This window comes from Galleria mellonella, unplaced genomic scaffold (genome assembly GCF_026898425.1).
Source record: "Galleria mellonella isolate WM207_F2 unplaced genomic scaffold, CSIRO_AGI_GalMel_v1 utg312, whole genome shotgun sequence".
NCBI classification, from domain to species: domain Eukaryota; kingdom Metazoa; phylum Arthropoda; class Insecta; order Lepidoptera; family Pyralidae; genus Galleria; species Galleria mellonella.
In genome coordinates this window covers 8,747,342-8,761,192 of record NW_026442074.1, presented here as the reverse complement: position 1 = coordinate 8,761,192, position 13,851 = coordinate 8,747,342, and the positions used below count along the sequence as shown (strand labels likewise).

At 33.0% G+C, this 13,851-nt stretch overlaps 1 protein-coding gene across 1 annotated transcript; it reads left to right on the top strand.

Annotated features, from left to right (window-relative positions):
* The first annotated feature begins 416 nt into the window (after nucleotides 1–416).
* Nucleotides 417–13,542, top strand: LOC113513523 (cytochrome P450 4V2-like). The gene is made up of 11 exons (XM_052895951.1): nucleotides 417–625; nucleotides 1,448–1,628; nucleotides 4,542–4,648; nucleotides 5,380–5,467; nucleotides 6,827–7,012; nucleotides 7,656–7,731; nucleotides 8,097–8,358; nucleotides 9,144–9,212; nucleotides 10,337–10,511; nucleotides 11,085–11,264; nucleotides 12,857–13,542. The coding sequence occupies exons 2-11, from the start codon at nucleotides 1,457–1,459 to the stop codon at nucleotides 13,027–13,029; spliced, it is 1,488 nt and encodes a 495-aa protein (XP_052751911.1). The 5' UTR covers nucleotides 417–625; nucleotides 1,448–1,456; the 3' UTR covers nucleotides 13,030–13,542.
* The last annotated feature ends 309 nt before the right edge of the window (nucleotides 13,543–13,851 follow it).

The window sequence follows — 13,851 nt, the reverse complement described above, 5'->3', positions numbered from 1 at the left end:
ATTTATATTTATTCGCATGCCACGTGATACAAATTAGATATTAATATACTTGGATAAAGGTAATAAAATTGGAAATTTGTAATAAAATTCTAAACTTGAATATTTTTTAATAAGTGCCTCACACTCACTCCAATCGCTTGGTTCTCAAGCTCGAATAGCCTATGTTATGAAGAACCAGAGAACGAACATATGAGGGGTACATTCTAGAACATCCAATCACGAGTCAAGTTGTAAAAGTTCGTTTTCCTAAATTGACCCGACCGGGAATCAAAAACTAGTACCTCATTTACGCAATGCAACATGCTCATCATTGCACCACGGAGGTTGTCAAAAGTTGTAAATGGAATCGCGGACGTCATCTAGATCATTTAGATTACAAAGTCCTTTGAAGTGACCATGACTACATTTATCACGGATAGCGATCTGTTTGTTGACCACATTGCGTGCCTTCTTGCTTCGCGAAGCATGTAGATACGTTGTGGTGACAATAAAAAAAAGTATTGTTGTATAAAAAAGTGCGTTTTGTAAAATATATTTTTTGTTACATTGTTTTAACACAAATTGTTTTAATATTTTTACATAATTTATTATCCAAATAACACGAAATATATTTTAAAAATAGAGGGTAAGTTTTTTTATTATTTTTTTATAACAAATTATAATACTAATAACTAATTAACTATTGTTGTTAGTATCAAATATTCATAGTTTTGGGATACGTTTACATTTTTTTTACATCTCAATCGAGTGAAATGGTTAATACTTAATCGAGAATGTTGGGATATTAGGTGCGAGAGTAGGGCTCGTGAAAGAGAAATACTCGTAAAACATCTTTGTGGTCAATTTATTTATTATTATTCCTTATTGATATATTAATATGTTTTAATAAAATATCTATATATGAACCTAACGTCGGTTCCTAGAAATCGATTCTGGAATTATAAGAAAATAAGAACAAATTAAATTAAAAATCTAATATAAATTATAATAGTAAATGTAAGTATCGAAGCAATCGATGTGTAATATATTAGACATTTCTATAATAATGTATTCTTATATTCAACACACCAGAGGGAGACTTTGTACAAAAGTCGATTGCTTGGGTACCTCTGTCCCATTCGTGTTTCTACCGTGAAGCAGTCGTGTTTGCATGACTGTGTTTCGGTTTGAAGGGTGGGAAATGGCGTGAATTTACAGGGTACAGAGGAATAACACCTGAGTCCTCAGGAATGGCAACGCATGGGGGGTATCATGGGCGAAACAGTATACTCTGTTATGTCCATGGTACTACTCATATCTATAGGCGACGGTTACCACTTTCCATCAGGTGGGCCGTCAGTCTGTATCATTCTAACTGGTTTAGCGTCACAACTGTTTGCCTAATGTTTTAATTGCATATCGTAATTCCATATATTGTAGAGAATAATTCATGTTATTCTTCCTTTAGGGAAGTACAATGAATGAAATACACTTTGTGCTCGGTACCATAACTGCTGTAATGTTGCTGGTATATTGGCAATGTTGGAGATGGAGACATAAGAGGATGCTGGAGCTCGCCAAACTGGTACCAGGCCCTCCGGCTCTGCCAATTGTTGGGAATGCTTTGATATTTATGACACAACCTGAAAGTAAGTATGTTCTTAAATAATGAATCATTTGAGGCCGATGTTTGGTAAAATAAAGCATTTTTTTATGCGATGAACATGGAAATAGTAACCGCGCCTGCGCTATACGATATCGAGTATTGAGGGCCTACCATGAAATATTTTACAAAAATTCGGAGACGAACAAAATAGAAATTTGATGTTAAAATTACATAATACATGCCGTTTAAAATTATTAAAAATATTAAAATATCGTTCCTCTGGACTATTAGGATAGGATTTATGATGAATGAAATGATAAGCTCCATTTATTGGGTCGATTTAGGCACAAACAAAAACACGAAATTGAGCACGAAAATTCGGAATTTCATTTCATGGTAGGCCCCCTGGTGTATCATTATCATCATAAGGGAGAATGAAATCAAAGGGTCTACCATGAAATATGCTTCGAAATTTGGGAGCCGAACGAAACAAATTTGAACCTAAGATTACATAATATATACCGTTTAAAAATATTATAAGTGTGTAAAAAATCATTACTGTGTTAAATCGTAAGCTTCATTTACACGAATGAAAAATTAGTTTCGTGTTTTTGTTTACACGAACGAAACAAAATCACGAAATTAAGTCCGAAAATTCAGAAATTCATTGCATGGTAGCCCAGCTCAGTTGGCCCATCGTGACGAATTCACCAGGTGGTTTCCAGAGCGATCGCGTAAAGATCGACATGATAGGGTATATTGCTTGCAAAAGGATAACTAATGCTCATTACTTATGTTCATTACCTTCTCCCTGCGGTGGTAGAATTCAGAGTAGATAAATACTATTTTTATTTTAATGGATAATAATGGAATGTTAACCCCGTCTGTGCTATCGGTATACACTAACGGGGCATCAGTGAGGGGCGATAGGCGAGAATGAAAGCAGGTCCGTCACCCAATCATGACGAATTCCACTAGCTTAATCACAAAAGTTTTCAGGAGTAACCGCGTGGAGGTCGACCTGGTATTGCTAGTTATGAGGAAATTAGACCCTATTACTAACAATCCCTTTCCCTCCATCATAGACATGTTATCAATATCATAGACACATTAAAAAAAAACATTTTATGGGTAATAATGGAGTGGTAATCCCGTCTGCACTATCGATATATGCTGGGAAAAAAGCTTTTTTTGCCTACCCTAACAAAAAATGGTTCAAGTACAATAGTCGCAAAAAGCTTCTCAATGTATTCATTAACATTTTTTGCAACTATATTACGAAATTACGTTGCCAATTCTGAATCGATTTTTACATTTATTATTGATAGGGTTTATTTAAACTTCGTCAGTTAGCTGTCGGAAGCAATTATAGGTCACAATGACCGCGTAAGTCAGAACATATAATTATTTACCTATTTTCTGATGATACTAATTGCATTCCTAGACATAGATAATTAAACTGTCGCGTCCAAATAGCGTAAACTGCTAAACAATGCGTGGTATACCAATTGCTTAAGAGTTCCGGTTTATAAGTTACTAGCTTTTACCTGTAATTTTGCCCGTATGACTGTGATATATTTACTGACCGGGATAACAAGTAGCCTGTAGCCTTCTTCATTTTATTAAGTATGTGTATACCAAATTTCATAGAAATTCGTTAAGCGGTACCAGAGGGAGACTTTGTACAAAAGTCAATTGCTTTGGTACCTCTGCCTTATTCGTGTTTCTACCGTAAAGCAGTTGTGTTTGTAGGCTGTGTTTCGGTTTGGAAGGATGGGATATGGCGTGAATTTACAGGATACAGAGGAATAACACCTGATTCCTCAGGAATGGCAACGGTCCTCAGGGATATCATGGGCGAAATAGTATACTCTGTTATGTCCATGGTACTGCTCATGTCTATAGGCGATGGTTAGCACTTTCCATCAGGTGGGCCGTCAGCTTGTTTGTCATTCTAAGTTATATAAAAAAAGCGGTTATGGCGCTATAAGGTAACAAACAAACCAACTCATTTTCGCATTTATAATATTAGTAAGGATTTATAATATGTTAGATTTATAATTAAAAAAATTATTAGAGTATATTCTGTGATATCTATAATAAGTTTCATATTATTAAAGACTGGCTTTTGCCGTAGCTTCACTCAAATTCACATGTCTAACTTTAAAACTGGCGAAATTCCATACAAACTTACAAGCCCCGTTTTACTCCCTTATGGCTTTAATTTTCAAAATTTATTTCTTAAAGCTTACCTACGATATATGCAAAACTTATTTGTACAATTTCAAGATTTAACAATTTAAGCTTTGCGTTTATATATGAGCCAGACAATCCATCAGGATCCTCTTTTTTATACCCGTATATATAGATAACAGTTACTGTTTTCCACCACGTAAGTCGTCAATTTGTTTACTATTCTAAATTGCATAGTCGTGGAACATTTTACAGTAAAAAACATTTTGTTTGTAATTGATAAACTCAATAAATACTTAATCGATTTTAAAAACGCTTTCACCTATAGAAAACTACATTATCAGCGAATAACACGGACTGTTTTTTATTTAAAAAAAAAAATTATTAAACCTCGGTGTATCGCTAGTACTAAATAAAAATGTAAAGTACGCTATCAATCAGTCTAATAAACATTAACGAAATAAAATTAAATAAACTTAAGAAATTAAATCTATGATATTAGGCAATGTTTTAGAACATAGGTGTACTATATAGAATTTTTATTAGTTTTCTTAGTAGTTACTAGAATTTTTATGAATAAAACTGTCTGTAGATACGTGTATGTACATATTTAGGTATCACGTTGCTGTTAATTTAATCCGTGACAAAAATACTCAAGTAGAAGGCATTAAAATTTTCCTTAATGCAATTCACAAAATAAACAAAACAAAATACGTGATTGGAATCGAAAAGACTACATTGTTATTGTTTTCTTTTTTTTTAGAGCAACTTATTAAAATAGCGGCCCTGTTGGAAAAATATGGTCAATATATTAAATTCTGGTTGGGACCGGACCTCAATATTTGTGTGAAAAATCCTAATGATGTCAGGGTATGTTTCTTAAAGTTTGTTTTTATATTATTTATAATATAAAAACAAAAGTGTCCGACATAGTTTGAAGGATAAGCAAACTGAAGTGGCAATGGGCTGGTCACATAGCTTCTTAAGTAGTGGTCATATATTTCTTGAGTGCCGACCCGTACGGGTAAACGCAGTATTTTTTTTTATGGGTGAAAATGCGCTAACGGGATACGCTGGCGGAGCACCAGTGAAGGGTGATAGATGAGAATGAAAACAGGCCAGTTAGCACATCATGATGAACTCAACAGGAATTAACTATGATAGTTTCCAGGGGGAACCGCGAGGAGGTCGACCTGATTGGGTATATTGCTAGCAATGGGATTCTCAGTCTCCATTACTAACAATCCCTTTCCCCCCGGTAAACGCAGTGTAGGACTACCTCCCATTACATGGATGACTTCAAATACATTGCAGGGAGTCAGTGGTTGCAGTTGGCTCAGGACCGTTATTTGTGGCACTCTATTGGGGAGCTCTATATTCAGAAAGTGGACAGATAACTGCTGATATGACAATGATGATGATTTTAAAATTTACAAAGTTATGAGGCAACAAATATAAAAAAGAAATACAAACCGAATTGAGAACTTGGCGTCGGTTGAAAATGTATTTAAGTCGCGTAGCATATATTCATGTTTTTTATTACTTCCCTAAAGTTGACTGTTAGGAAATAATATTAGAAATAAGTCCGACTTGTATTACAGTTCCTGCTTACGAGTAACAAAGTGAACCAGAAGGGCCCATTGTATAACTTTATGGTGCCATTTATTGGGCAAGGAATTCTCACTGGAGGTACAATATTATAATTTCTTTTATGATTTTTTTTTATACCACTGAGGTGGCAAACAAGCATACGGCCCATCTGATAGTAAGCGGTTACCGTAGCCTATGAACGCCTGCAATACCAGAGGCATTACGCGCGCGTTGCCGAAGCTGAAGAAACCTCTTTACGCCCCTTTTGAAGAACCCCATGCTGTAGTCTCTTGGGAAAACCTCGGCAGAGACCTCATTCCATAACCTGAGTGCTCGTTTTATGATTAATGAGATTTAAGTATTTATACAGTGTAATTAAATATCTATATTATGTACCAAGCGTGGCAACAATGGCACAAATCCCCCTTATGGGAAAGGCATATGTTCAGCAGTGGACCGTTGACGGATAATATAATGAAGTACTTACGTGGTTATAACATGTGGTTCTAATGAATGACAAATTGAAGGGCGCCATAGATATGCTACGCACTATGACATTCATGGTGTTATTGTTATAACACGATAAATCATTCTCTATAGACTCAGCTTGGTTTCCATTCTAAATTGTATAAAAAAAAATTACAAGTCTAAAATCCTGGTTGTTATAAATACCTATTGTCTGACATAGCTTGGACTTGCAAATATTATATACGATACTGAAAACATGCTCTTGTTAATCATATAAATGAAAATACTGGTCACATACATACAAAAACACACACACACACACACACACACACACACACACACACACACACACACACACACACACACACACACACACACACACACACACAGAGAGAGACACACACCACACACACACGCATGCACACACACTCATTCATAATACTTATTTATACATGTGTATTGGTGGTGAGAGAAAGAAAAAATAAATAAATAAAATAATTGTATTATACAGATTAGTTACACAATTGTCAGTACTGCTAAAAAGCCTATGTTTAAAATCTATATGCATGTATATGATAACACGAGTACTGCTTCCTACAGGACAGGCTCAGCCTAGTGTAGGAGGCAATGATAAATTCTGTGCTAATACAAACATACTTTGTTAAATAAATAAATAAAAATAAAATAAAAAATAAATTATATGCATACATATTATAAATTTTATTGATATATATATATATATATATATATATATATATATATATATATATATATATATATATATATATATATATATATATATATATATATATATATATATATATATGTGATAAAATTAATATTATATATAAAATTAATATTGTTATCTATACAATACAGTGAACGTACTCACGTCAATTATATTTTCTATTATTCCTGTCTACGGTCGATTACACTTTCTAGGTGTATTAAAGTTAAATAAATAATTAAATAAATAAATTCAATTTTCAGGGCCAACATGGCGAAATCACAGGAAAATAGCGAATCCATCATATAATAAGAAATCAGTGCTTCATTATTCAACTGTTTTCAACAAAGAAGTTAAAGAATTAATTAAAGTATTAATTATGAAAGATCCCAATACGACGTTCGATGTTTATTTAGACGTGGTCAAATTCACCACGCAATGTGTATGTCGTAAGTATATAATTACTTACCTACTACAATACAAGATATATTGTCTATCAGACTGACCTCCACGCGGTTCTCTCTGAAAACCATATTGCTTAATTCTTGAAGAATTCGTCACGATAAATTATCTGACCTATTTTCAACCTCACTCGTGGCCTCTCAAACGTATAGTGATAACTCAAACGGGGTAACCATTCCATTTTCATTTTCACCCATTAAAAAACAAATTATCCCACTTGTACTATGTATTTGCAGATTGCAGATTAAAGATGAAGTCATCTTATTTGGAACAGCGTGACTAATTCAAAACTATATTTTCGAATCTTTTAAAAAATTGATTTAATAAATGTTATAACTTTTGCAAGAAATTTTTTTTGATGGATAATAATAATAATAAGTACCCCGCCTGCGCTACCGTTATACGCTGGCGGGGCACCAATTAGGGATGACAGATGAGAATAAAAAATAACAGGTTGGTTAACCTATCGTGTTAAATACATATGAAATTTAGCACGATGGTTTCCAGGGTATACGAGAAGGTTGACCTGACAGGGTATATTTCTAGCAATGGAGCTGTAAGACCCATTACTAATAATTCCTACCCCCCTAAGAAAGGTTTTAGCTTGTTTACTTATATTTTCACTTACAGAAACTCTCATGGGGCTTTCTAAGAAAGATTCGGGAAACATAAAACGCATGGAGGAAGTTATAATAGAAACACCTAAGTAAGTAACGTAAGTGCCCCTATTAACGATTCCTTAAAAAGTCGACTATAAATTTGATTTCGGTCTATATTCAATCATAATAGAATAACATTTTTTTTTGCATGTTATTTAAAACTAGATTACTCAACTTCAATCGACTTAAAAAGGTTCAGATTTCGATTCAGTCCGACTATATTTGTGTCTAATTTTTTTGATACTTGAGACAGTTTTAAAGTATTTTTATTTTACTGAATATTTTGGGTTGTGCTTCCAGAAGTTTGTTACTTATTGCTCATAACACAGGGTATCCTAGAATCAGGCGATGAGTATAATTGTGTGGCAGTCAATATTATTTGAACAAAAACTTCTTTTTTCACTTGTAACAGCATATATGACTATATCTTTACAAAAATGACCCATTGGTGGCTTTCCATACCGTTTGTGAACTGGATCACTGGTGGACAAGCTAAAGAGAGATATTTCATTAAATTGATCGATGATTTGACATCGGATATATTGGAAAAACGGAGGAAGGACTTAAAAATGGATTCTGATGAAGAAGCGATAGGTATAGTGGACAGATACGATATTAATGGCGAACTGACCGACAGGGAAATCAAGCATGAGATATTTACATTGTTCACAACCGTAAGTAGTTACAAAGCGTAAGTTTTACAATATATCTATTTTTTTTTAAATGGATGATAATGGAATGGTAACCCTACCCGCGCTATCGGTATACACCGGCGGGGCACCAGTGAAGAATGATAGGTAAGGATGAAGTAGGTCAGTTAGCCCCTCGTGACGAATTCAACAAGAATTGTTCACGATGGTTTCCAGGGGGAACCACGTGGAGGTCTACCTAATAAGGTATATTGCAAGCAATGGGGCTGTCGAACTCCATTGCTAACAATCCTTTTCCCCCCTTATATGTCTATTTTGTACAAGTCTTCTACTTAAGTACTTTTATTCTATTCATGTTCTTATCGTAAAGCAATTGTGCTTATAATGTCGTGTTTTGGTTTGAAGAGAGATATAGCAATGAAATTACAAAGGCATAACACTATAGTTCTTAGAAATGATAACGCATGAGCAAAGACATGGGTATAGTATGTGATGTCCATGGTGCAGTTTATGATTATAGGTGACGGCGACCACTTTCAAACAAGTTGATTATCAGTACGTTTGTCATTCTAAGTTATTAAAAAGAAGTAGTAAACGAATAACTAAAGCTAGGAAATATAACCCAGTTCATTAACACCAAAGAACTTACAAATGCGTTGCTAACTTATTAAAAAGCACTTTTTAAATAATTAATGAGAAATACTAAATAATGTTTAATTTTAAAAAATCGACAGGTAATTGCGATGTTGCCAAACTTCCGTAAACTAAAGTATAAACCCTTTGATAATACATAATTTACAATGTTCCAGAGTCAAGAAGCCTCAGCAAAGATCATTTCAGGAGTTTTGATGTTGTTAGCGCATCTCCCCGATTGGCAGGTCAGTGTGCAAATATTTATTTATTTATTTAAATAACTTTATTGTCCGAAAGAAAATATGGTACAAAAGGTGGACTTAATACTAGTAGCATTCTCTAACAGTCAACCTTTAGGATATATTTATAATTTTAATTAGATATCTCGGAATCTATATGTATGTGTAACAGAAACTTTATTACTATGTCCATTGTTTCCTACAATTATTTCGACTTTATCCAGAAGTCTTCTTCAGGGTAAGTAGAGTACTCGCAGCGTCGCAGAACGTCTCGCCTCACTGCAGGGCTCAGTCAAAATATTAAAAACTATTAAGTAATTAAATTTTTACGATTCCGATACGCCAACTTTCTACGATTAGTGGCAGCTTAGGTTTCAACCGAAGCTAGTTAGCTAATTATGCAAAAAACAAATATTTTGTATGGGCATTCCCGAAACGACAAAAGGAATCCAATTAAAGATTAATAATTCTATAGTATTTAACTGTTACAGTCACACCTATCTGAAGATAGTTTTTTTAATGAATAAAAAATGGAATGGTAGCGTCAGTGATGGATGCTAGGTGATAATGAAGGCAGGTCATTTAGCTAATCATGAAGAGTTCAACAATAATTAACTACGATTTTCCAAGTCCGCGTGGAGGTCGACCTGATTAGGTGTATTGCTAGCAACGAGGCTGTTAGTATCCATTACTAACAATACCTTTCCCCCTTATCTCAAAGTAGTAGATTCTCAAAATAAATAAACAGTGTAATGAAAAATAGAGTTCTTTAACTTTGGTTGGTATTTTTGCTGATTGAGAATTGGCGAAGATATTTCTTTTGTTTTTGTTTTAAAACAGACTCGTTTTAATTTTGCATAAAAAGAGAATGCCAGTACTATTCTCAATCTACACAATTTTGTTAAAAACAAAATGGAGATTATTTAATTATATTATCTTATCCATTCTTTATGCCAGATTGTCTGTAAGAGATTGTTTTTAGCGATAAGGCCGCCTTTTGTATAAATACTCCTTGTATACATCTCTACTGTGGGTAATAAAGAGTTTATTATTATTATTATATTAATTTGTCAATATGTATGGTTTAAAAACATGTTAATTTATTGATAAATTAACTTACTATTTAACAGGAAAAAGTTTACCAAGAAATTATCGAAGTGCTAGGTCCTAATGATGAATATGTTAATGAAAATGATTTAAAGAAACTTCGATATCTAGATATGGTATATAAGGAGACACTGAGATATTTCTCTATTGCTGCACTAATCCAGAGAACTGTTGAAGAAGAAATAACAATTAATGATGGTATGTACGTTAAAAGGCCTTATTCTTATTAAGAACTATAATCAAAGTTAGTTAAGGCAAAAGAGGTTTGATACCTTAGTTATTTTGTATGAAACTTAAAAATGGAAACAAGCTGACGGCCTACCTGATAGATAGTGGTAAATGTCGCCTAAGAATAAGAATATTTAAATATGTTTCTTTAAACTTAATTACAATCATTTTTAGTCATTTTTTAAGATTCTACAGCCTATAGATTTAAACAACACCATGGACAGCACAGAGTATACTGTCATACCCATCGGCGGAATATGAGATATGCCACGCGTGTCATGGTGTATGTTGTGATCTCTATGGTGCTGTTCAGTCCATATGGTGGGCCATCAGATTGTTTATAATTCCTGGTTGCATAAAAAAATGAAATACATTAAAATCTAAGATTGTGTCTCTTACAATACTTTATCTTACTCTTACAATCTTATCGTTATCGATTCAGCTGTTTCTATTCTTGTTTCGTATAAACAATTGTCCATGTTAATTATTATGTTACTTATTTTTTCTTATTAATTTATGTTATTAAATTTATTATTTTACCAGGTAAAATCACATTACCAGTGGGAACGTCCCTGATCATCCCGATTCACGAGATCCATCGAGATCCTCAGTACTGGGATGAACCGTTGAAGATTAAACCTGAGAGATTTCTGCCGGAGAACATCAGCAAACGTGATCCTAACGCGTTTATACCTTTCAGTTTGGGAACTATGGATTGTTTAGGTATGCAACGAATACCTACTTACTTAAATTTAATTATAGAAAAACTATTTAACTATCAGCGACTTTAGAAATGAATATTTTTTTATTCAAAAAAATTTAATTATAAGTATTTTGTATAGTCTTTTTTTAATATCTTACCGCATATTCCGAATACAATTTCAGGTTGATTTTTTCAACAAAAGTCGATTTTATAATTATGTATAAATTTGTGTCAATATAGATTAGCAAACAAATAGTTATTTAAATTATTAAAAAAATGAAGTCCATTATTAAACATTATACTTAATACATACATACTATTGTATGTTAAACAATTAAATCAGATATGTCAGAGTAAATTATTAAATTTAATATCTTATGCATAAACATTTAAAGCCTTTTTGTCTTTTAAGTAATTGTTTAGTGTGTAATAGACCTTATTTATTAATCTTTTTTATTAATTAGTGAGCATAAAATAACCTATGTCCTTTTCCATTCTAAATACTACTTATATATCAAATTTTATGGCTATCGGTAGAGCCGTTAAGGCGCCCGGTAACATACAACTTCATTATCACACAATATTAGTGAGGATTATATTATGTAATTATGCCTTGTAGGTCTCGGCATAGAATAGGCCACCTTTTCCTTTCCCGTGGGTGTCGCAAGAGGCGACTAAGGTAGCTTGTGGTGGAGGGATGGGCAGCAGCATCCCTCTTTAAACATCACCAAAAACCAAACTGCGGTTGCCAATCCGCCTGCCAGATGTGTCAACTGGCAGTCGGATTGACTACAGCTGTGAACAATTAACGGCTGATACATACAAATGTATGTTTTTTTTTTATACAACTTAGAATGGCAAACAAGCTGACGGGCCACCTGATGGAAAGTGGTAACCGTCGCCTATATACATGAGCAGTATCATGGACATAACAGAGTATACTGTTTCGCCCATGATACCCCCCATGCGTTGCCATTCCTGAGGACTCAGATGTTATTTCTGTGTACCCTGTTATGTAATTACGCGAAATGGCGAATAAGGAACCTTCTTTTTTTCAAGCAATTTAAAAATTCTATCGAGCGTTATCCTCTGTTTATCTTTGTTCAAAAAACTTATAAATACCATGTAACTGTATCGCGTAGCAGTTCTACGAAAAATGTCTACGAACGAATTGTATATACCTAACTTCAAACGTTTTCTGTTTTTACATAATGATTAGTTTATACAGAATGCCATATGGACTAATGTCCATAATAATCTTAATAGATTGCGAGCTTAATTTGTACAAATTTTGTTATGCAATAAAAAATAAATAACTCTTTAAGTAAATATTACAAATATTATGTATAGGTTTCTGAATACCATGAAATGTTCTTTATTCTTTATTGTACACAAGCATAATGTTAAGAACAATTAATTTTAAACATAATGTACAAAGGCGAGCTTATAATAAGAGATTTCTTCCAGCAAACCTTGTTCCATTGTTTCAAATGTTCCATTGTTTTTGAAAGTTGACAGACAGTGGCAACGTTGCCACACTTAGGCAAGCTAAACTTATGAATGCTCTTAACAATCAGACGTACTTATTATATTTTATACTGTTACCTTCCAGGTCGTGTGTATGCAACGTGTCTTATCAAGACGTGTGTAATTCGTGTACTGAGACATGTACAGTTTGAAGCTGAAGGGAGCTTGGACAACCTGAAATTACATGTGGCCATCTCAGTGAAGGCTGCAAAAGGCTATAATGTGAGAGCTAGGCGGCGCGTCACAGTATTAAACTAGATTAAATAATATTTAATACAATTTAGTATAAATTTTATATTTATATTATTATACATCAGTATTATTTTATTCCGTTTTTCTTATTCTTTTTAGTAAAAACTTGAGATGTCTTTTTATTAAAACAACTGTATTAAATAATTAATAACTAAATTTAACATTGTAGTTGATGATTTTTTATTATTGAAAATAATAACTATTTTTGTAATATTATTTTTAAATTATTAAATTTTCTTTAAAATAATTTAAATCGATAAAATTCTCACATCATTATTTTAAATTAGATAAAACATATCAGATAACATTTTGCATATTTTAGAAAATCAAATTATATTTTAGCAATACAATCCTCCTATTGATTGTATTGTGTAAAAAAGAATCTGGCCCAAAATAAAGATCTCCTTTCATTCAAATTTCATCATCAATAAATGTTAACTATACGAATCTATTAACCTACAAATAGTAATTTTATTTTCTAAGTTTTTATTACATCCAAATAAAAGGTTTCTAAAATTACATGGTATTTTAAATTTTACCTCTACCAATAATTTAAGGAATTATAAAAGATAAAATAATAATAGATTAGTGAGTCCAATGGAGGAAAAATGATGGTTCTCGGCTGACCACCACATACAAGCAAACACAACGTGAAGCAACCCCCTCACTACCTATTATGGACCAACAAAATCAAACGTGTCATAGATGGTCAATAGAATCTGCTAATACTCTGTTTGAACCATTCTTTATGGTAATCTATAGGGGAGGTATGGTGGGTGTGAAGAGTAGTATTTCTGTAGCCTACCATCAACATCATATCAGCCTTTT

Excerpts from the sequence above, each read along its gene's own strand:
- LOC113513523 (XM_052895951.1), top strand. The coding sequence starts at position 1,457 with ATGAATGAAATACACTTTGTGCTCGGTACCATAACTGCTGTAATGTTG. Across the intron at positions 9,213-10,336 it reads CGCATCTCCCCGATTGGCAG|GAAAAAGTTTACCAAGAAAT; the intron begins GTCAGTGTGCAA and ends ACTATTTAACAG. Across the intron at positions 10,512-11,084 it reads AGAAATAACAATTAATGATG|GTAAAATCACATTACCAGTG; the intron begins GTATGTACGTTA and ends TTATTTTACCAG.